Here is a 23,681-nt window from a genome sequence, read left to right on the forward strand (position 1 = left end):
TCAAATACGGGTGGTGATCGATCTCAGACAACCATCCTCGACTCAGGCGCAAGCAATCACATGCTTACATCACTTGGTTACTTCAAAGAAACTAGTCCAGTCAGAATAGGAATTGTGATGGGAAGCGGCCTGGGCGAGCTTGTTGCGACAGCAAGAGGAGATGCGACTCTACCGCTAGTCAACGGCGGAACTCTCACACTGAAGGATGCTCTATTTGTTCCAAGACTCACGCGAAACCTGGTTTTGTTCGTTCAGCTCATGAAGACGAAAGCCGTGATACAACAAGGCTCTGATGGCTTCGCAGTAAAGATCAATAACGGCATGCCATTCGCCGTGGACGTTAGCAATGACCTTTTAGAGATAAAAGGTGTTCTTGATCCCGAAAATCTTGTGGTAGGCATGCTGGCGGCTTCAACCCCAGCACCATCTGACTTTGTCAAATGGCATAATCGGCTTGGCCATGCGTGCTCGAAGCGCATTGCAATTTTGGTGCCGGAGAAGTTGGATCTAAAGAAGACCCATGCATGCAATGCCTGCATGAAGGGCAAAGTGACACGAAAATCATGCGCCATTCATTTCAAGGACTCAAAGGCACCTTTAGAGATAGTTCATGGAGATCTAGTAGGACCAATCTCTCCATCGACGAATGGGGGTGCTAGATACTTTCTAACGCTGGTCAATCAATACACTGGATTCATTCATACGGCTGTACTCAAGGAGAAGTCTCAGGCCACGGAGGCAATTCAGACTTTCAAAAGCTTGTACGAGACACAGATGGGTCAGACAATGAAGAAATTAATCACCAATGGGGGCGGCAAATTCTGCAACAACAGGCTGGGCAAAATCTTGAAGGAAGCTGGAATCCAACATAATGTGGCGCCTGCGTACACTCCGCAAAATAACGGTCTAGCTGAAAGGGCTAATCGGACGATAATCGACATGACCAGGTGCCTCATTATGCAGTCAAATCTTGCTCCGGAATGGTGGGGAGAGGCTGTAAGAACCGCTACACTTATGACTCACTGCTTACTGTCGCTATCAAAGAGCAAGAAGTCACCTGTTGAGTTGATGTTCAAAATGAGTCCCAACATGAACTTTTTCCGACCCTTTGGGTTTCAGGTGTGGGTTGTGAAGCCGAAACAGGCGAGAACGGAGAAATTTGGTCCAATCTTGTGGGACGGGGTCTTACTCGGATACGAGAATGACTATTCTTCCTACAAAATCTGTCGTCTGGAAGACAAACAGGTTGTCACGGTGAAACACGCGCACTTTGATGAGATGGCCTTTCCGGAATGCGGGGCGCTTAGAAGGAGTCACAAGGGGACCTTCAATCGATTGCCTAACTTCAACGCTGCGCAGGAGCTTCCATTTGATGAAGAAGAGGAGCTGATTAATGAGCAAGGTCAACAGGCGATGGATGAGAGCGAGCAGGAAGAACAGGAGATTGCTGACATACTCAGCAAACTGAATTCTGCCTCGGCACAGGAGGACCACGATGCGGGTAATGATGGATGGGAAGTCAATGACTTACCAACAGTTCCGGCCAGAGCGATCATAGGCGGTATCAACGAACGGAACATAGTTACCGGTAAACGCGAGAGAAGGCAGGCGTACACGGTGACGGTCTTGATTGAGCCTAAAAATCACAAGCAGGCAATGAACTGTGCTGAGAGCTCGAGCTGGCAAGAGGCGGAAGCGAAGGAAATCGAGAACATGAAGAAACATGAAGTGTGGATTGTTTGTGTCAGGGTGGAAGGTGACGATCCAATTCCCTCTACCTGGGCGTATAGGAAGAAACTCGGATTGGAGAATCAAGTCGTGGAATTCAAGGCACGAATATGTGCTCAAGGATTTAAACAGGTGCATGGGCTAAACTTTCAAGCGAAATACGCTCCAACTGGGAAGCCGGCCTCGTTACAATTCTTGCTATGCTTTGCGGTGAACAACGGGTTGAAAATCCATCAACTGGACGTGCGGAGCGCCTTTCTCACTTGTCCATTGGAGGACAAGGTAACCCTGCTGCCTCTACCTGGGCTAGACTGTCCGCCGAACAGTGTGCTTGAACTGAAGAAGGCTATCTATGGCCTGAAGCAAGCACCATTGGTGTGGTACAAGCGTCTATCCAATTATCTGTACTCCATCGGTTTTCAGGCGGCGCTGTCGGATCCGTGTGTCTTCTGGCGAACGGCAACGGCGGGAAAACCGGCGACCTGGATATTTGCTCATGTGGATGATCTAGTAATCATAAGTGATGATCCAACAGTTTTCAAGGCGGAAATGGAAAGTGAATTTGACATCAAATACATGGGTGACGCTGAATTCTTATTAGGAATGAATATTGAAAGATTTGAAGACGGCATCCAAATAAATCAAACTCAACATGTCAACAGAAAGCTTGGCGAATTCGGTCTTGAAGACCTGCACACCACCACCTGTCCGCTGAATCCTAGAGAGTACCTTAAGAAAGCCACTGAAGAGGAGAAAAGGCAATTCGTGAAGACGGGTGTGAACTATAGAGCACTTGTTGGATCGCTTAATTATCTAAGTATACTCACTCGACCCGACATAGCGTACGCTGTCAGCACGTTGTCGCAGTATCTAGAGTCGCCAGGGATCAAACACTATCATGCAGCAATTCAAGTCTTTCGCTATCTTAAGGGAACACGGAATATTGGTCTAATCCACGTGAAGCAGGCGAGCTCGGAAGTGCAAGCTTTTGTAGATTCTGATTGGGGCAACTGCCCAGATACAAGAAGGTCCACCACCGGCTACGTGGTGCAAGCGGGAACCAGCCTCATCAATTGGAAATCAACGAAGCAATCCACTGTCTCATTGTCCACTACTGAGGCCAAATACAAAGCATTTTTGGATCTTGGTCGTGATTTAGCATGGGTGGCGAATCTGGCCGATGAAACGTTGATCATTCCAGGACTCAAAGGCATCAAAGTGTTCATCGACAATAGGGGAGCAATCGACTTGGCAAAGAGTGAAACCTCGCAAAATGGTTTCCGGACAAAACATATGTCCATTCGTCTGCATTTTGTACGCGAGCTCATTGCAGTTGGTCTCCTGAAGATAAACTACGTCAAGACAACGGAAAACTCCGCCGACTTCCTCACAAAACCAACGGGAAGGACAACAATCCGCAAATCGTTGGCAAATCTGAAGGTGCTGCAAGTCTCGGAGGCTGCTTCAAATCTTGCGACTCAAAGCAAGGAAGGCTGTGAGATTTCAAGCCTGAGTGAACGGTACTCTTTGAACAAAAGTAGAAGAGCACCAGGATCCAAATCAGCTGCGGACAGAGGTGAGCTAAGCAAACCAATTTCCGCAGCCCAAAACCCGCGCCAAGGGATGAAACACTAATCATCAGATTTGATGTTAGCAGGAACTTCCCATGGCAGCAAGAACACGAACGTGCTTCAACCATTGCTGAAAGACAGAATCTCTGGAAACACCAAAGATGAGTGACAGAATAAGTCCAGGCAAAGAAAAGAAAGCTAAAGAGCTAAAACATCCGATGATTATCTTTGGGCAGACAAAGTCGAACCAATAGAAATCAGGAACGCCGAACTCTCCCTTGATCAAGGTACTGAGAGCGGTAAGCACAAAGAGAAACAGAGATAAAAAGAAACCAGACCGGAACTGATGTCGTACTTGTGAAAACAGACGACGTCGCGGCTTTACTTAGACGATTCTCAAGCTAGACACTCAACGTCTCTCAATCTCATCAACGGAAGGACAAGGAGCAATCTCCTTATCAAAGTTATTTTCATTAAATTAAATTATTACTCAGAATAGAGCGGTCTATAGCCTGCTCCTAGGTAAATCTCATAACAAGATATCATAAACAGAATTGTTTTTCCTTTATCTCTTAATGTTTTCTGACTAGAAATGAACTCCTAGTCTTCTGCATTCTTTCAGGGTTGACGGGTATACCCGGCTATCCGACCCAACAGGTCGGGGGCCGGCAGTGTTTTTTTACAAAAATACCCGCCGAGCATTCTTGGGTATAAAAGTCGGGGCACTCCCCCAATCTCACAGGGACCAACGGGTATTTGGGCTAAGACAACTGCCTCAGGAGTCAGGGCTTTTTGGATTTTTTTTCATGTCCCATTTTGAAAATACTTGCTCCAACAATGCACTGGTGGCAGGAATGGCTAGAAAGCACTTTGCCATTCCTGAGAGCAAAGGGTAGGTTGATTTCTTGCGCTTCAAGTATTCTAGTACCTTGGTCTTGCCTGGTTTGGCTATCTCTTTGAGGTATTGACTGATTTCCGCTTCAAGGTTGTTTGCTGTCTGTACAGATCCAAAGACATCCGCTAGGATTGAACATTGAACTGGTGATGGTTGTGGTTTGCTGGTACCACACTTAGAAGGACTGCAATCAAAGCAAGGAGCCTTGTATTTGAAATTAGCCAGAATAGTGGCTTGATCCAGTCTGATTCCAATTTCGTCAGACAAGAATGAGAGGTTGTTTTCTATCTGGCCCATCTTGATACAAGGATTGAGTATCAATGTGCATGAAATGGGCTGGAGAGACCGGGTACCCGCGGATGTACCCTGTATCCGCTGGGAATATCTGCAGGTACCCTCTGGGTAAAATACCCACGCATACCCGTGTACCCAACCCGGTAACCGCGGGTATTTCCACGGGAGCATCATCCACTGATATTCTGCTTGGGTATTCCCGACGGGTATTAACAACAGTGCAAGAGCTACGCTACTCAAAGTGGCAGTGTAGCAAAAGCGTAGCGGTTTTAGCCCCGCTTCGCTAAGCTTTTTGTAGCAGGCTTGGCGCTTTGCTTTTTGCTACATTTTTTAAGGGGAAAAAAATAAAGAAAATAGTGCGTTTTTTTTAGCGGAGAGTAGCGGCAATTTGCTACGCTTCTCGCTATAGTAGCGGAAAAAACGCTACTGTAGCGATTTTGCTGCGCTACTGTAGCACCATTCAACCATCAATACTGACCAAGGATTGATGTTTGTGTACTATTTCTGGCATTTTCCACCAAAAGGCAGACATGCCAGCTACGCTTTTGGCACAAAAGCGGCCCGGTTCGCTACGCTTTTGGCACAAAAGCGGCCCGGTTCGCTACGCTTTTGGCACAAAAGCGGCCCGGTTCGCTACGCTTTTGGCGCTAAAAAGCGCTATTAGCTCCAAAAAGCGGCAAAAAGCGTAAATTGTTCCGCTGCGCTATACTGTAGCGCAGCGGCAAAAAAAAGGTGCTTTGCTACGCGCAGGCCAAAACTGCAGTAGCGGTTCTGGCGCTTTGTTACCGCTCAAAGCAGCGATTTTTTGCTAGCGCTAACGCTACTCTGGATCCAGAGTAGTGTGTTTCCGCTTCGCTACGCAAAAGCGCTGCTTTTCGTAGCAAAGCGTAGCTCTTGCAGTGTTGGTATTAAAACAGCTGGGCTGGAGGCTCTTGGGTATCACCCGGGGTCCAGCCCTAGCTGCGACCCTACTGGTTGCAGTGCAATTATAAAACAGGAGACCTTTGAGCAAGCAAAGGTCTCCCCAGAATAGTCAACATAATATCAGCATTGCCTGCCTTGCCAAAACCGTCACTTCTGAGCCAGACAGCCCCTTGCCTAATTGATTTGATGTGTTGCTTTAGCCTTGGACGTCTCTTACTTCTCTTGCGAGTAAGTTTGCTGTTCCTTTTTCTATTGGAATCGTATTCCAACCCCATCCTGGGAACATTTTCACATTCATAAAAACCCCCTTTACTGGTAGAGATGGCCAAACGGGTCCGGGTACCCGCGACGGGTGCGGGTACTTGCTGTGAATTTCTCCAATTTTGGACACCCGGACCCGGACACGGCACCCGCCGACGGGTACCGGCGGTACTTGAGGCGGGTACCGCGGGTACCGCACTGGTGACCGATCGAGTGAGGTATGTACACACCCCTCTTGATGACCGCACATTGAGCGGGGTGCACATCCCACTTGATGACCGGCCATCGAGTGGGATGCGCACTCAACCCGATGACCGGCCATTGAGTGGGGGTGTAGGCCGGTCATCGAGCAGAGTACACACCCCGCTCCGTGGCCGGCCATTGTGATCACCCCACTCGATGTCCGGTCATCGCGTGGGATGTGGAGGTGTGTACTCCGCTCAACGATGGCCGGTCATCAAGGGTGTGTACTCCACTCGATGACCGTTCATCGAGCGGGGTGTGTACTCGGTGACCGGTCAATGGTCATCGAGTGCGCATCCCACTCGATGGCTGGTCATGGAGTGCACCGGCCATCGAGTGAGATGTATATCCCGCTTGATGTCCGGTCATCAAGCGGGGTGTGTACTCCGCTTGATGTCCCATCAAGCGGGGCGTGTACTCCGCTTGATGTCCGGTCATCAAGCGGGGTGTGTACCCCACTCGATGGCCGGCCATCCACTGCTGACATTGGCGGGTACCTGTTTGGTACCCGGGTACCCGGTGATTTTCCGGCCCAAATTGCATACCCGGACCCGTACACGGCACCCGCGGACGGGTACTCAAAGGGCAGTGGCGGGTACCCGCCAACGGGTGCGGGTACCGCCAAACGGGTACCCACTGGCGATCTCTATTTACTGGGCCCCAGACAACACAGGCACTTAAACACCTCTGCGCAGAACCTGTATGAACCTTGGAGGGCACGTAAACACCCCTGGCGCTCCTGGCCCCTCCGTTACATATTTTCTTTATTAAGAATGCCTTAAGCTATTTTTAAAACTTTATGCACTTTTGAATGCGTGTAACACCTCACCAGAGCACAGTTGCCGGTGTAGCTAGAAGAGTTTTGTACTCTTGGCATCCCCAAGCCTGACACTTATTACAGAGTGTGCTTTGGCGCTGTGAGGCACATCAACAGGGAGATTGCTGCTGAGCTTGAGGAGGTGTGCCGACAGACAACATCTTCTGAAGCCCTCCCAATTGCCAGGACACTACCAAGACCACACATGTTACATTGCATTTAGCTTTTTAGCTTTGTAATTTAGCAAAATTGGGTGCTGCTAAGCTACAGCTACATTGTAGCTCCACTTGCGCTGCAATTACAGCTACGTGGAGGCCACCCAATTTTCTGGGTTTTTTATGGCTAGATGGTAGCGCTTATCAGCAACCAAACAGTACGCTAACGCTCTTCTCAGCGCGTTAAGCGCTAAAATAATGTGTTATTGATGAGCTGCTAAGCTACACGTGTAGCGGCGCCAACGTAATTCAGCGCAACATGTGCGGTCTGGACATTGCGTGTAACTCACCGCGAGTGGAGTGGCAGCCCAGATGGTCTCTCCAGCCACCCGGCGGGTGGCCGGCGTCGTCGAGGTCCACCGTCACGTCGCCTGAATTCTCGCTTGGTAGTCCAGGAGAGCGCCGGCGGGGCTGAGCCTGGACACATAAATAATCCGGAACGAACCTGCGGGTGTGCGCCCAACAGGTCACTACGCAGATCCCCGCTGTATACATACAGTCCCGCCATGACGAGTGAGACCCGAGGGCAGGAAGCGGCCCTGCGAGAAGGCTCTCTAGGCCCCGCGCCCCAGACGCTCCCATGCAAGTGACGGACGCACGAGGCGTCGAGGAAAGGTGTGATGGTGTGGGGCAGCAAGGGCGCCGCCGCCCCTCCACGCTCCACCTTAAACCAGACAGAAGAGACGCCGGCTGTCCTCGCGGCCCAACCGCCGCCTCGCCAGGGCTCCTCCAGCCCCCCCCCCCCCCCCCCCCCCCCCCCCCCCCCCACGGGGGGCCATCCCCATGGGCCCGCGTCTCTGCACACAAACACACACACACAGCACGACTGGAACCGGCGCTTATTTACACGGACGACAAGAAGGCATATACAAGTGGTCTCCACACGCCCCGTCCTGACTCGATCCACCGAGACTGCAGAAAAACGACCAACGTCCACGGGGCGGCCCCCTCGAGACCCCGCCGGCCCAACAAGGCGAACAAGAGAGGGGGGTTGGTCGGGGGTCAAGCAGCGTCGGGGTCGGCGGCGCGCAGCGACAGCAGCTCGCGGGAGGCCTCGACGACCACCCGGCGGGCCTCGTTCTCGATGAGCGAGTCGGACTCGGACGGCGTGTCGGGCTCGTTGGGCGCGGGGTCCTGTGGGAGCTCGGTGCGGGCGTCGGGCTGTTTCTCTTCGGGGGCGGCCTCGGGGGCCTCTGGCGCAGCGGCCGGGGCGGACGCAGGGGCCTCTGCAGGGGCTGCCGGCGCGGGGGTGGTGGCTGGGGCGCCGGGGCTGAAGAAGGCGTGGTTGGACAGCTCCAGGGCCGTCGGTCGTGCATGATGGTCTCTGTACACACAGAGAGAGCGGGAGAGATCAGATCACGGCGAGCGGGGGACGGGGGATGGGGAGGAGAGACGTACATGAGGAAGGTCTGCTTGAGCAGGTCGATGCAGTGGTCGGAGATGTCGTCGGGGATCTCGGGCGTAGCGAACGAGCCGATCTACAGCACCCCTCATCCTCATCAGCCTACTCCTAAAAAAAGGGAAGGGGGGGACGGACCCTGAAGATGGCCTGCATCTGGGTCAGCGAGGCCCACGGATGCTCGCCCGTCAGCATCTCGACCATCAGACAGCCGAGCGACCAGATGTCGGCCTTGCGGGTGTACGAGGTCTGTTTGACGACCTCGGGGGCCATCCAGAAGACGGAGCCCTGGAGGGAGGGCCGATGGATGCGGGCGGTGGACAGCAGATCTGTGCCACACACTCTTGTCAGTCTCTGGAACAAGGGAAAGGGGAAGGGGGGGACGGACTGTCTTCGACGCGCTTGGAGATGCCGAAGTCGGAGATCTTGATGACGCCCTTGTTGTCGACAAGGATGTTGGCGCCCTTGATGTCGCGATGGATGATTTCCTTGGAGTGGAGGTAGACGAGGCCCTGCAGGATCTGGCGGGTGAAGGTCATGACGAGGGCCTCCTCGAAGGAGCCGTAGTTCTTCAAGAGGGTGGACACCGAGCCGCCGGGGACGTATTCGAGGAAGATGTTGAAGAACGAGTCGTCGGCGGAGGAGTCGAGGTACTGGACGATGTTCGTGTGCTGGAGCTCCTTCAGGAACTCGATCTCCCGCACTAGCGCCCCCAGCATCGACTTCTTGCGCTCCTCGTTGTGCGACGTCCCGCTCGGCCTCTCCACCTGCTTGACCGCCATCAGCGTCCCGTTCAACGCATGCATCCCAAGATACACGCTCCCGAAACTGCCCTGCCCGATCAGCGCCCCCCGCACCCACTTGATCGACGCCTTGGCTGTCCGGACAACCTTCTTCTCAGCCCCAACGCACACCTGCACTTTGTAACAGGAAAGAAACCACTCACAGCCACTCGACGTCATTTTCTGAGGGTCGTCGTTCGCGTCCTTATTTTCATCCTCATCCTCGTCATCCTCATCATCCTCATCATCATCGTCATCATCGTCATCCTCCTCATCCTCCTCATCATCCTCCTCATCTTCATCATCCTCATCATCTTCATCATCGTCCTCCTCATCGTCCTCCAACAACACCCCATTCGCGGCGCCCTCCTCAGTCGCGGACCGTTCGACGCGAGTGGAGCTAATCGAGCGGCGCGCGGGCCCGTGCTCGTCCTCGGCGGGGGCGCGGGGGTCGTCGTCGGGGGCGGGTTTCTTAGCGGGGGCGAGCAAGCCGGAGAGGGCGCCCCACTCGGGGCCGCCGAGCTTGGCGCCGACCATGCTGAGCCTGCGGTTCTCGACCTCGGCAGTGACCTCGTCGAGGGTCAGCATGGAGGCCGCGTCCGACTCGCGCGGGCCCTTCTTGACGCCCAGCCGGCCGGCCATCGCCGGGTCGGGCAACGAGCCCAGCGTGTCTTCCGTCGACATCCGTCGGCCCCCCTCCGAAGGCTCCTCGAGGTGCACCGTGTGCGTGAAGTCGGCCCCCGAGAGCCGCCCCTGCTCCGAGCGGCCCGAGTCCGTCGACAGCCGGCCCATCTGCGCCGGGCCGCCGGGCACGGGCGGGTAGCCCGCTAAGTCCCACGAGCCCCGGCCGAGGGTCGAGAACTGGCTGGAGCGGCGGATGGCGAGGGATTTGCGGACGGACTGGCGGACGGACTTGGAGAGATGCTTCTTGTTCTCGACGGCGGGGAAGAAGTCGACGAGGTGGTTGGAGATGATCTCGGAGGGCGGGCGGTGGCCGAAGAAGTTGCGCAGCTTTCCCCGCCCGCTGGCCAGCAGACTCGTCACCCTGTCTCCCGTCCCGACCCCGGAGGAGGAGGCTTCGGGATGCACGGCGTGTTGGTGGAGCGAGGCTTGGTAGTCCGGGGGCAAGGGCTCCGAGTGCCGTGTTGGGTCGATCATCAGGCCGGACATCACGCTCACCACGCTCGCCCGATTGCGCGTCTTCCGAGGCGGAGGGGGGTCCGTCTTCGCCTGCTCTCCTCCCGGCCCTCCTCCACCCTCCTCCACACCAGCCAACGGCTCACCTCCCGCCTCCTTCGTCTGCTGCTGCTGTTGTTGGTGGGCAGACTGGGTCGGCGACGAGCCGGCCAAGGTCGGCGACAGCGTCGGCGAAACGCCCGTGATGACCAGCTCGTCGCCGGCGAAGAACGGCGCGGCGGCCATCTTGCGGTTCGCCCGTTTGCCGCTCGCCACGCTGTGCAGGAGCAGGCCCCTCTGCCGCTCGGGCCGGTTCGTCGTCCGACACAGCTCGAGCAGCTCGTGCTCGTCGAGTTGTTTGATCGTCCCTATGGTATAAAAGAGTCAGAAATGCGGAGAGAGAGAGAGAGAAGAGGATGGATTTACCCCAGTTGAGTTCGCCGGGCACGGCGTTGAGGGGCATCGGCGAGAGCGCCCATTCGTCGAGGTTTCCGGGGCGATTAGCGGCGGGGCCGGTGTGGCCGAACTTGCGCAGGACGCGGTCGAGGAGGTCGTTGGCAGACTTGAGGTTCTCGACGTTGATCGTCTTCATGGTGCCGTTCTCGGCCAGGGAGACCTTGATCGTCTTGCGGATCACCTCGTCCAGCGTGGGTTGGCAGACCGGGCCGATCTGCGACGTCGTCCCTGCCACCACGCCCACCGTGCCTGCCGGCGTCGTCGGCCGCCCGAACCCCCCGCGCCCCACTTTGAACCCGATCTCCCGCAGCCCTAGCACCCCCCCGCTCCCAACCCCGCCGTCCTCTTGGATACTGGTCAGCCCTGCTGAGGCGCTGCTCGAGCCGCCTGGGAGCGCGGCCGTGTGCAAGCCCCGACTCGGCGAACCTGTGCCTGTTTTCATCATCATCATCCAGAATTAGCAAGATATATATATATATATATACCTTTTGAGAGAACAAAAGACTGACTGGTCGGACTGGAGCTCGCAGCCGGGCCCGAGTTGTTCGCAGCGCTGGTGGGGAGATTAGAGGGGGATGGGACGATGGAGATGGGCTTAGAGCCGGCGGGGCTGGGGCCGGCGGAGCCGGGAGGGCCGAGAGAGGCGCTGTTGAGACTGGGCGCTCTGCGATGGTCGGCGGCGGCTTTCTTGAGGAAGAGGGAGGTTTGGGAGACGTTGACGGCGGGAGGGGTGGCGTTGCCGGTGGATGACGACGAGCTGGAGGAGTGGGTGGCCATGGAGGTTTTGCGGGTGAGGGCGGAGGCCAGGTTGCCGGGGGCGGGTGCGCGGGGGAGGCCGAAGTCTCCGGTCCATGGGGCGGGCAGGCCGGGGTCGGTGGCCAGTCTGTTTCGGCGGGCCCGGCCTCGATCGCTGGAGGCGGAGAGGTACTCCGAGGAGGGCGGGGTCTGGGCGCTCCCTGGTAAGGACTGTTGTTGGGTGGTGGTGGTGGTGGAGGAGGAGGAGGAGGAGGAGGGGATTTGGGGGAGGGCGAAGTCCGGGCCTTGGGTGCTGCTGTAGGTCCCTCCGGAGCGTGGCGAGGGTCCCGATGGGCGGGAGCTGGGCGGGATCTGGGGGAGTGGTGGGAGGAGGCCCGGGGGTGGGGGCTGGGTGGGGTTGGGGGGTAGAGAGGGGGTGGGGGTGGTGGATGAGCTGCTGCTGGTGGTGGTGGTGGCGGATGTGGTGGTGGTGGTGGTGGAGGTGAAGGGGGGCTGGGAGCGTGCGGAGATGGATGTGGAGGCGGACTGGTAGGCGCGGGGCAGTCCCTCGAGTCTCTCTGCGAGCCGGAGGGGCGGGGGGATGGATTTGGGGGGCTGTCTGAGGGAGCCGGATCGGGAGCGGGCGGGGGAGAGGTGGGAGGGGATCGCGGGCTGGTTGGGGTGATCGGCGGACTGTTGGTTGAGGAGGGAGGGGGAGAGTGAGGGCTGGTTGAGGTGGTTGAGGTGGTGGTGCTGTGCGCTGGGGGAGACGGAGGTGTGTTGCTGCTGGGCTTGCTGGTAGAGGTTGGGCACCGATCGGGGTGCGGCGGGAGGGGGATGGTGGTTGAGCAGGTGGTGGTGGTGGTGGTGGTGGTGGTGGTGGGGTCTCTGTGCGGCTGTTGATGATGATGATGTGGTGGTGGTGGTGGTTGTGGCTGGGATGCGCTGTTCGCGTTCGCGCACGCAGCGTTGTTTGAGGTCCTTGACTGCGACGAGCAGCTTGACGCGGTCGCCCACTTTGGAGACGCCCATCTCCTTGAGTGCCTGCTGGTCGAGGTCGAGGAGGATGTCGCCGACGATGTCGTTCTCGGCGAAGATGGGTGCGAGGTGGGGCAGCTTGATGTCGGCGAGCCACTTTGCGATGTGGTGGTCGTCCCATGTGCGCAGGTAGTCGATGAACTGCCTGGTGGGCGAGCGTGCTGGGAGAGGGAAGGGCGGGGTGGGTGGGATGGTGCGTTGTTCTTGGCTGGTGGTGGGTGATGGCTGGTTCTTGGGTGATTTCTTGGAGAGGGAGTGTGATCGGGAGAGGACGAGGGAGGGTGGGCGTGGGCGGATCTGACCGCGGGCCATTTGGGATGGATAAGTTGGTTTGTTCGTTTTCCGGATGGTTGTTGGTTCGTTTGTTTTGTTTGTGCGTCCGTTTGGTTTGTTTGTTGGTTTGTGTGTCCGTTTGTTTCGTTCGTTCGTTTTTCGGATGGTTACGTTGTTTCGTTTGTTCGTTTTCCGGATGGTTGTTCGTTCGTTTGTTTTCTTCGTTCGTTGTTCCGGATGGTTGGTTGGTCGATGGTTTTCGGTTTTTGGATGTGTTCGAAGCTTCGATCGATTCCCAGCCGACTCGACCAGCTCACCAAGGCTGCAGATCTAGAACCCTCAAACTGGCTGCATGCAAATCGACGGAGATCAAAACAACAACAAAGCACTACATAGAATGGAAATAGCATGAGCACTAGCACTGGGGAACACCCAAAACACAAAGAAAACCCCCCCCCCCCCAAAAAAAAATATCTTAGACTCGAGTACAACTGGATTTTGTTTCTTGTTAGAAACAGCTTTGATACACAAAAATTCTTTTACAGTGACTCCGCCATGTAAGCATACACGTTGTAAGCATAATTCGCTGTGAGCATAGGATTGCCGTCCACCATTTTTGGTTACCGCAAATTTGATGCTTTTTATGCATAAAAAATTTTGGGAAAAAAATAAAAATATGCTTATATAGGACTGGGAAAAGATGCCGAGGGGCCATAGGTACTACATATCTACGCTATTCTTCATCTGTCCAACCGCAGGAACTTGCCAACTACAGCTCATACCATAAGAACTTTCCAACTACAGCTCATCAACCTCAACAATGTTGGCCAGCGAGCAGGTAAAATCTCTTTTCGCCAAAATCCTTGTGATTTCCCAATCATCTACCTGCCAAATACCTCAAGCCACGCGCAATGATCTAATTTTTCAGAAGTTCAGCTGCCCCCCAATCATTCCGGAGGGTGATGAAGACAAGCACGTGGTATGTGGTTAATAAAAATATGGATTCATTGTTTGGAGTCAAAAACTGTATTAAAGAAAATCTGAGGCAAGGAAAGTACGGAATCGAAGTGGTGCAATTCCACCAGATAACGTCAGATCAATGGCGTTGGCAATTAAAACCCCAGCATTCTGGTCTGCAGCAATCAGGTGGTTTCTGGCGGCTTCTCGGAATTCGGAGGCAGAGATGGTTTTGAGACGAGCTTCCAACGGAGGGATTGTGCCGCGGGGTCCGACGAGGTCGTACTCGGAGTGATCAAAAGAAGCCCTGTGGATGCAGTTGCAGTCAGGGTCCACCCAAATCCTGTAGTCCAGGTAGATTTCAAATAGGTTGGAATCCATGGGGGGCATTGTGCGTTTTGAAGATGCGTGTTGGTGTGTAGGTTGATGAAGGTGGAGAAACATTGAATCTATCCCATCGGCCACGGCAACCCACTCCCAGTGGTTGCCATTGTAAGCATAAATTGCCCTGAGTATTTCTAATGCTTATATAGGACAGTCCTATATAGGCATACACTGATTTATGCTTACTTCGTTAAGAAGCATACCGCCATGTAAGCATAGGATCCATGTCCACCATCCTTATGCTTACATGGCAGGGTCACTGTAGAATGAATGGCCAGATAATTTGTAACAGCACCTATTATGTCCTCATGCCACCTTGGGCAAGCAGTGTTGCATTAACACCAACATTGTCGACTTTTTTCCGCACTTTTCAATAGGTTAAGTTGAACTTGAGTGTTCCAGAAATGCATTCTGGCAATCAAAGATTGCTGGTTTTTGGTTTCCTTCATGAGGACAAGAGCAACCAACTTCCTAAGGCCGTGTTTGGGAGTGTCATTATTACACAAGAAATGATTGTGGCATGTCCCTCTGTGTACATGACGTAAAAAATTATCTTCTGGCCTGATCTTAATTTGGAGGTAAACTGTCAAGCCTTATGACCAAGCTTACTTCCAAAAAATTATCCAAAAAGAATGTCTTTTACCATATGCAATGGAGCATGTTTCTAAAATTACGCTGCCAAACACGGCCTAAAATTTCTTGATTGAAGACACAGTCCTTTGTCTGATCTTGAAGCAGCTTGAAGAACCTTTTTCTTCTTCTTCATTTATAACTGTTCCACAAGAAAATCTGCAGATAGAGCTGGGGGTGTGGTGGGATTGGAATGAGAAGATTCAATATCAACATTCTACTGACTCAGGGGCACATGGCACACGGCCAAGGGGTGGGGGGGTTCAAAACAATTCTGCTTTGGCACCCTCAAGACTTTCATACATTTTTAGTTACTAACCCCCCTTCCACAGCAAAAATTTCATACATTTGAAATTAGTATGCTTATGGCTGAAAAGGCCATTCATACATATTTACCACTTTTCATGTCTACCATTTTGGGTTTTTGCCAAAAAATCCATACATTTAGTACATCACCCACGTTTATAGGGTTATTGCAGGGTCCTCTCTTGCCCTCACAAGCAAGCTTAATGCCACAACACCCGGCCCCGGCAAGCACCCTTGTTGAGCAATGATCAGGCCACCGGCAAGCATGCCCCAACCAAGGCTTTTGACTGCACAGCTGGATGTCGAGGTTCAGTGCACCCAATCGGGAACCCAGACACTGAAAGTCTTCATGGCAACCATCACCAAACACCCCATCTATTTCATCCAAACTCCCCAAGATAAGAAACCTTCAATCAAAGGAACAATCTCTGTCATATTCGTCCTCCCCCCCCCCAAGTCACACAATGTCCCGCCTGATTTTCGGGCACAGACTACAAGCACTCACCATCCTGCTTATTTCTTCAGGGCTGCTGGTTGATGCAGCCAAGCCAAGCCCACAGATAACCACAAAATGCGACACATACTTCCACCCCACCCGCGATGCTCGCTTATACAGTAAGCACTTGCATCTTGCACTGCCCTCCTTACCATATTATAGCCATTAAAAAAAACATCACCAATTGCGTCCAGTGTGCGTGAACGCCAAGGATAAATACAAATGCGACCTCGAGTCCTGCGGCGAAAACTCTAAACCCTGTAAGCTCCTTATAATATCCCCATGATCGTGGAATGGCACCCGAGGACATTTGATGACACTCTTTCGGATGTGGTCTGGAAACAGGGAGCGACTTCACCTTTGCAAACTGCTTGCACTATGTTGGTAATGACTACCGCAAAAACCCGATCCCTGGCACCACCAAAGCAGTCGTCCATCCGCTCCAATACCACGTCAATGCGGCAAGCTATGTCGGTGAGTGCGCTGTATCGCCGGGGCGTGCGGACGTCTGTTCACGCATTAACTGTATTTTTTTGTCCTGCTGGCAGATGCCCAAGACCGGGACGACCGGCATTGGTACAGATGCACGTTCAAAGACCCCGCAGACTTCAACGCCCGAAGGGCAGGTCAGTCTCGTTTTTTTTTGGATTGTGTGAAATCAACCACGAACTTGCTGCAGACTGAAGTGAATTTTGTGGGATTGCTAGCCTGTACCGACTGCCGCATAGCACGGTCGAAGGTTGGAGGTGGAGATTAGGAGTGCAAATGAAGCGTCCTATCTCCAGTGTAAAATACTCCAGAACATTAACTTGGTCGGGCTATGCACAGGTATGCTCAATTTTGTTCTCTTCTGTTTTCCAATTGGCTGGCAAAGATAAACAAACAAACATTTACCTCTTTCAACACAGAAAATTTGGTTTTCTTAAATCCTCCAAAGAGATTGTAACAATAAATTTTGTATTAGAGCCTTGATCCAGCTATGTTGGAATTTCACTGTGTCTGGTTTTCTTTTCTCATCTCTACATTTTATTTTAACCACATACTGGGTTACCGCAGAAACTTGCCTAGACCCCTTTCCACTACATGTATATAAAATAGCTCCTCTGTTTACATACATGCAATGTTATTAGTGTCTGTTTCCTCATTTCAGATAGTATTGCAAGTATTTCTGCCTTCTGTACCACACACCTGAAAACCTTCACCAATTTTTTTTGGCTGATCCTGGCAAATACCATATCTGCAGCATATACTCCTAGGTTTGACTTCACAGGTGTCAGGTGCAGCCCAAGGCTAAATTTATACGCAGAGCCATCATCCTCCAGAAGGTTCTGTTGGAGTCCACTTCAATCCTCCAGAAGGTTCTGTTGGAGTCCACTTCAGCAAGAAACTGTGTTCAGATTCTGAACTGGAGCAGCTTGCTGCCCCCTCTCAGTGGCAAACAGAAGCTCTGCCCAACATTCCAAAAAGAAGGGCTGGACAAGCACCAGACCATTGCACAAGCACAGGGGACATGAAGGATACTTCAGCCAAAAGTTAATCTAGATCTCAAAAATAAATCCACAACCAAACAGAAATGTTTTTTGTTGGATCCTGCAATGTTCTTGGAAAACGCAATACACTCTCTTGACAGTCAAAACCAGCAATCAAGAGACCAGATAGACTCTCCTGTGGGCAGGTACTGGCCATTGCAAGAGTCTATGTGCTCTCTTATAGGCCAGAAACGTCCCTTTTGGACAGCCCAAGTGCTCTCTTGCCTGCCAGTCTGGCCACTCAAGGCCCCAATCCCTGACACCAGGGGGGATTTTGACGCACTCTCCAGAGAGTGCCATACTGTACCCTTTTTCTGTAACTGTGCTGGATGCCTTTGATGAAAGTAGTGTAAGAAGTAATGAAAAATTCTGGAACTAATCCACAAATGATCTGAAACTGATCCTGGATTCATGCATAAATCATCCAGAAGTCATGCAGGTGTCAACTGGAACACAACTGGAATGCAGTTGTAACCACTAAGACACAATGGCCACAATCAAATCATAATTCAATTTGAAATGTTTCTTGATTGAGATGAATTCTTGGGGTTCAATTCACATTATTTACATGCACATGAAGGTGGTCATTGTTTTCAATTTGCTAATGTAACCCTCATGTGCGCGCGTAAAATTTTGTCACATATTGCAGGTTGGGCCTCCTGCTGATCAACAACATGTACACCCCTGTTAAAATGATGTGAAAGGCCCATCTGAAGTGGCATATTTCCCTAAAGAAGGCCAGTATCATCTAGAATTTAGCCAAAAAAGGATGAAAGTAGGGTGAAAATATGAGTCAAGTCAAGCTTGGAGGTTTGTGATCCCAGATTTCAGCTAGACATCCTGGCTTCTTAACATGTATGAGCTTGTGAGTTGTTTTTGTGTTTTCTTGTTTTCCAATGTCTCCATGCACATGCATGTGAGTTTTTTTCCACTTTGCCAATGTCACCTTCGTGTACGCGCGTACACTAGGGTGACAGATCACTGGAGGGGCCTTTCACAGCTCCATTACAAGTAAAACCCCGTCAGAAAGCCATGAAAGCCCCCGCAAGTCACATTTACATTGTGTGAAACCCTTTTGACATAGAGAAATTGATCAACAGAAATTTACCATAAATGAGTAATAATTGGGCATTTATTAACTATGATTTCATTACAGGTTGTAATTAAGTTATCATTAAAAAATTAAATGGTCCTATACAACATTGCACAAGGTCCTGTGACAATTTGGCATCAACTAGAGGCCAAAGCGGCTGCGCCGCTGCAGGAATGAGATTCACCTTTTTATTTTTTCTTATTTGTAGGTTTTGCTCTTATAAATTTTCAGCGGTGAAATAGCATATCCAAAATTATCCAAAAGAGAATGCTTGTAAGAAATATACACCAGGATAATACTCCTCCAATTCCAGAAAACCAACCAGTAACATGTTTTTTGTTGGAATTCATGAAATAATGTTTTGTTGTACTCCATGAATTGTAATAGTTTGACTGGATCAATCAGCATCCTATCATGTATAGTGATTATTGTAACATTATTTTCTTTTTTTTGCCGCATTATCTTTCACAGCTTGAGAGCTTCAGACACTGCAAGAAAAAGTTGCGCAACTGCAAGCAGTTGACATGCAAGAGCGCTGGGGACGGTTGCTGTGCTACTCAAGCCTGTTTGAAGCTTGTGTTGACCAAGCTTCAATGCACAGTCACTGTGCATGATTCACATTGACTGGGCAACAAAAGACTGTTGAGTGCTTGAGTGGAGTTAGAACAAGGGCTACACAGAAGCATCTCGCATGTCAACTGCCGTCAGTTGTGTGAGTTTTCTTGTAGTGAGATCCACTCAATTCAAAATAAGCTCACTGATTTACCTAGATAGCAGTTAAAAAACCAAAGACAAGAACAAAGCCATTTTCCTTGCGGACACCAACTGTTGCTTATCCCCTGAGATCCAAAAATAATGGGAAAATAAATCTCATGAACAGATTGGATAACAGATTTCATATATTCTGCTTTGTTTTCAACAAGAAAACCAGGAGATAGACATCCTACTTTGTGTTTGAACATTAATCATGAAGAAGAGATATAAAGAAATGTGTATCCAAGTTCAAACAAGCATATTCCACTGCTCCAAATACTGCTTACCCTTGGTATCCCAAGCTTGGTTTCTAGCTGGTTTTAGAATTGCTTTTGTACCTTGTTTTCCAAACTTCTTCTGAAGCTCAATGTTTTCCAAAGGCAAGCTTTGAATTTATTAGTGATTGGCCCTCTTTCAGAACTCCCACTATTATTTTCAACAAGATGAGAATAACATACATCAAGGAGATGATTTATGCATTTTTTGCACAAAGCTGTGGTATGGTCAGTGAAAATTGAATACACAAATACAAAGAAGTGTGTTCATCATGGAGAATGCACCCTTAGTTCCATAGATAACACTCCTGAAATATGCACCAATAGTGTTTTGGTCAAGACTCCTATCTGTATAAGGAATCATAAATTTGGATGAGATTTCCACAATTGATAAGTCAAGAGTAAAATGGGCACAACAGCAAATGGTTATGCATAGGAAAGAATTATAGGACTCCTATGAATGACATGCTCACTTAAAAACACAGATAAAGTAACTGGCAGTAAACATGTTCATCATGAAAACTGTCTAAAATGAAGATAAAAAGTGTGCAGATAAGGATAAATCCTACCCTTATTATTTGTCTTGCAATGGATGAAGAGAAACTGCTCCCTCTGAGCTTGCTGGGATCCTCTATTATCATTTGGTCTCACTCTACACTCTCTTGGCGCAAATAGTGTTGTTTATTAGCATGTCTTTGATATTCCCAATGGAGGCTATGCCACAAGTGGCAAGGCTATTCTTGACAAAAATATTGAACCAATTAACTTTTGATTATAATCTGAAAGCCAAAATTCAAATTAAAAATGAGTGATCAACCTTTGATTCTTATTTGCTGCTTATTATGATCAATGACAGTTCCACCCATATATTCATGGATGAGTCAATAGGATTGTGTTACAAACAAGTACAGGGGACACAAGTACATGAGGAGGGATGTAATTAGTAAAACCCAAGGATAGGAAAATATAAAGAAAGAGACAGACGTACATCTATGTGTCTGTATGTTTGTTATATACCCAGTCAAAAATCAGCAAAACAAGATAGACCAGAATAGTCAGGTTTCCAAGTTCTGACAAAGGTATTGCCTGGAGGAAGCTAAAGCTCATCGCCTCCCACGGTGAGTAGAAGATGCTGGTCGCTAGCGCAAGAAGCGTGATTGAAAGAAGAGACAACGGCGACTGGGTGGGCAGCAAGACAGCAGACTCGGAGGACGCAGAGCTGATGAGCTTGTGGATAGATACGTGTGATTCAGCCAGCTCTTGCCACGCCTTAAAAGCTGTTCTCCCACCTTGAACGCCGTCGCCTCTTTCTCTCCCACTCACATTCAAGCCAATTGCCTCGGCCCACCGTGCAGGAATCTCCTAGTTTGACTGCGCCGTTGAGTGTAGTTTGCTTAGGGAGGTCGAGGAGGAGGAAGGACGCAAGGACGCGGCAGGGGTGGAGTGGGACAAGGAAGCATACAAGAACATGCACGCGAGGGGGAGGGGATCTTTTGTAGCGAGCGAGCTTGCTGGCATGGCCAGGGAGACGGGCAGGATTCAGATCGGCTTCAGCATATGATTTATTGCGAGGGGGGTTGAGGGTAACCGGCCGGCGTTGGCTGAGGTCTGGCGCATCAAAACCGTTGAGGTGCGCCATTGGCCCAGCCCCCCAATTCTACACTCCTTCTGAGCTTCAGCCAATCGTCGGGGTCGAGGCAGTTGGAGAGGACAAGGGGGCAACAAGCAGGTCATATGTGTTGAGCGGCTGGCTCTGGGTCCCGGCCCGAGCAGGCCGATGGCCGTAAGTGATTTTGTAGCACTCTCAAGAACTGGTACTGGCCACCGACTATCAAAAGAGTGTGTATCTTGATGGCCGGTACCCTTGTTGACCGGTACCGGCCATTGAGCGAGTGCACGCATAGATCCCTTCGATGGCTGGTCGGACCTCAACCTCTCAATGACCAGTCAGACTGGTCATCAGGAGGTTTCTTCCTCTCGGCGACTGGTCTGTTTGGTCAGCGAGATTTTTTCCTCTCGATGACCCATTTGGCTGGTCAGCGAGGGAATTTACACATCTTGATGACCCATTGAGCTCGTCATTGAGGGGATTACACATCTCGATGACCCTAACCGGTCAGGTCCAGGGTCATCAAGATGAATACACCTCTCAACCTGGCCTGTACACAATTGGATGGGTGTGTACAGGCCAGTATTGTGTCTACCCAGCAGGGCTCTGGCAACACAGGTGGTGTCATTCCGAAGGGTGTGGCATGCAGCTGGTGGGCCAGGTCGGATACTTAAACAGCATGGAGGAAGGTACTTGTCCCCCCAGGGGATCCGGTTTCGTCCCACCCCCTCCCTGAAGGCTCCCTACTCACTTGAGAGGCCCCTTCTTGATTTCACAAAACAAAAAAAAATCAAACTTAATTAACAAAATTAAAAAAACTCAAACACACCAAAAAATTTCAACTCTTGAAAAAAAAATCAAAAAAAAAAAAATCAAACAAAACAAAAACTTTGAAATCAAATAAAACCAAAAATTCACACTCAAACAAAATACAAACTTTCAACTACAACAAAAACATTTAAAAAACACAAATTTGAAACCCAAATTCTTTTTTGCCTGCAATTTCAATAAAATGCAGCATGAAACCATGAAGTCAGTTTCTGTGAAACTGTGGTTTTAATAAACTTGGATTCTGACACACTTCCTATTGACTTCTGAAGAATTTATCAATTGTTTCCTTATCCACATCTGACTCACATCAGACCCAGAACAACATAAAATTAGACTCTGTCACTCTCTGGAGAGTGTGTCAAAGTCTCCCCTGGCGTGAGCATGGTTGGGGGCTTGGGGCGGGTACACGGGTACAGGGTCATTTGTTCACCAAAAACTGACGCCTGGCACCACCTGGTGGGTGTGAGGGGTGCCAGGGACCATATTGGGTTAGGGGTTAGGGCAGTTTTTTTTTTCAAAAAAAAAAACTTGGCAAGGCATACAATACACTGTATTGGCACCAGATGCACAGTAAATTTTATTGGTATGTATTGGATGCATGATAAATTGCATTGCATTTATTGTACCATGTGGGCCTTGTCAGCAACTATTAAAGAACTTGTTTTGGAATTTATTGCTGAAGAAAATTTTGGTGAATAGGGAGCTGTTGAAAAACAATTCTGGTTTCTAATGAATGAGGCCCCGTTTGGAGCCAATATAATTGCGCGATATAATCTGGAATTTTGTGACATCTGATCAAGTTTTGGCAGACCTGATCAGATGTCACATAGGATGTCACGCAAAAAAACTCATATATTGCCCGGATTATATCGGCTCCAAACGGGGCCTGAGATCTATGAAGCAGATTTTCTGTTAGTCTTGCTGAAATGAGTGGAATATTGTAAATTTTGACGCAGGTGATGTGGTTTTTGTTGTCCATGGCAAGTTGTCTGGGTACTGGGATCAACAGTTGGGTAAGATGTGTTTTACTGGACAAACTAGTTCTGATGTATGGATGATCACACACACAAGCATTAACCGGTGAGGCTTGGATTAACTTGGAATATTTTGAATTCAAAACAATTGTGAATCATTGCCTATATGCACAGTGGAAAGCCACCAGTTGGGGAAGTATTGAGACCTGAGTGCTAAAAAATCAATTCTTTTTGATGATAAACAATGGGGGGGGGGGGTTCCAGGATTTATGATATGTACGCTACAAGATGCAGGCAAACAAAGCAGCTATTTGGCTCAGCAAAATATTGATGCTCCTCCTTAAGGCCAAGGAGGTACAAGCAATAGCACAAAAAAATAAAAAATAAATAAAAAAGAGTAGGGAAAGCACTGGCACTCAGTGTAGAAGTCTCTCCTATGTTATCCCCCCTCCACAAACAGAAGGACTCAGTTAAGTTAGAATCTGAGCTACCCCCAGCGTTGACCTGCCTCAGCAGTCAAATTTAGGGCCCAATTATCAAAAAGTTTTGGGATAATTTTGGTTTCAAATAAGTTTGGGATATCTTTTTCTCAAAACAACCCAAACCACCTTGATGATGTGGTAGAGAATAACGATTTGGACCCGGGTACGGTTGGCACCCGGGTACCGGGTCTATTTTTTGCCCAAATCAGGGACCAAGTACCGCACCCGGCACCGCCTGGCGGGTACCAGCGGTACTTATGGCGGGCACCGGCGGTACTTTGTGCCTTTTTCTCACGGGCTTGGCGTAAGGGAATGGGGACACCAATTCCCCACAGTCCAGCTCGCCGAGAGGTATGTCTCTTGGCGAGCTGGTTAATGTCCAGCTCGCCGAGAGGTCTGTCTCTTGGCGAGCTGGTCAAAGTCCAGCGCGCCGAGAGGATTACACACCTCACGGTGAGCTGGGCTTTGACCAGCTCGCCGAGAGGATTACACACCTCTCGGTGGGCTGGGCTTTGACCAGCTCACCGGGAAGAATATCCAGCTGCTGCACAGCAG

The 23,681-nt window shown here is 50.6% G+C and overlaps 3 protein-coding genes across 3 annotated transcripts; 1 reads left to right on the forward strand and 2 right to left on the reverse strand.

Moving 5' to 3' along the window:
• Window positions 1-7,950: 7,950 nt before the first annotated feature.
• Window positions 7,951-12,528, reverse strand: PtA15_10A243 (uncharacterized protein; the record flags this gene model as incomplete). Its single annotated transcript, XM_053160400.1, has 10 exons — window positions 7,951-8,272; window positions 8,347-8,426; window positions 8,486-8,676; window positions 8,736-9,261; window positions 9,481-10,673; window positions 10,732-11,193; window positions 11,271-11,727; window positions 11,802-11,904; window positions 12,191-12,291; window positions 12,391-12,528. 10 exons carry the CDS (start codon window positions 12,526-12,528, stop codon window positions 7,951-7,953), a joined length of 3,573 nt encoding a protein of 1,190 aa, XP_053024378.1.
• A 3,020-nt stretch (window positions 12,529-15,548) lies between these two features.
• On the forward strand, window positions 15,549-16,337 carry PtA15_10A244 (uncharacterized protein; the record flags this gene model as incomplete). The annotated part of the gene is made up of 5 exons (XM_053160401.1): window positions 15,549-15,699; window positions 15,775-15,840; window positions 15,926-16,054; window positions 16,129-16,206; window positions 16,288-16,337. The coding sequence occupies 5 exons, from the start codon at window positions 15,549-15,551 to the stop codon at window positions 16,335-16,337; spliced, it is 474 nt and encodes a 157-aa protein (XP_053024379.1).
• A 3,989-nt stretch (window positions 16,338-20,326) lies between these two features.
• On the reverse strand, window positions 20,327-20,869 carry PtA15_10A245 (uncharacterized protein; the record flags this gene model as incomplete). Its single annotated transcript, XM_053160402.1, has 2 exons — window positions 20,327-20,457; window positions 20,554-20,869. The coding sequence occupies 2 exons, from the start codon at window positions 20,867-20,869 to the stop codon at window positions 20,327-20,329; spliced, it is 447 nt and encodes a 148-aa protein (XP_053024380.1).
• Between the last annotated feature and the right edge of the window lie 2,812 nt (window positions 20,870-23,681).

Source organism: Puccinia triticina, chromosome 10A (genome assembly GCF_026914185.1).
Source record: "Puccinia triticina chromosome 10A, complete sequence".
Taxonomy (NCBI): domain Eukaryota; kingdom Fungi; phylum Basidiomycota; class Pucciniomycetes; order Pucciniales; family Pucciniaceae; genus Puccinia; species Puccinia triticina.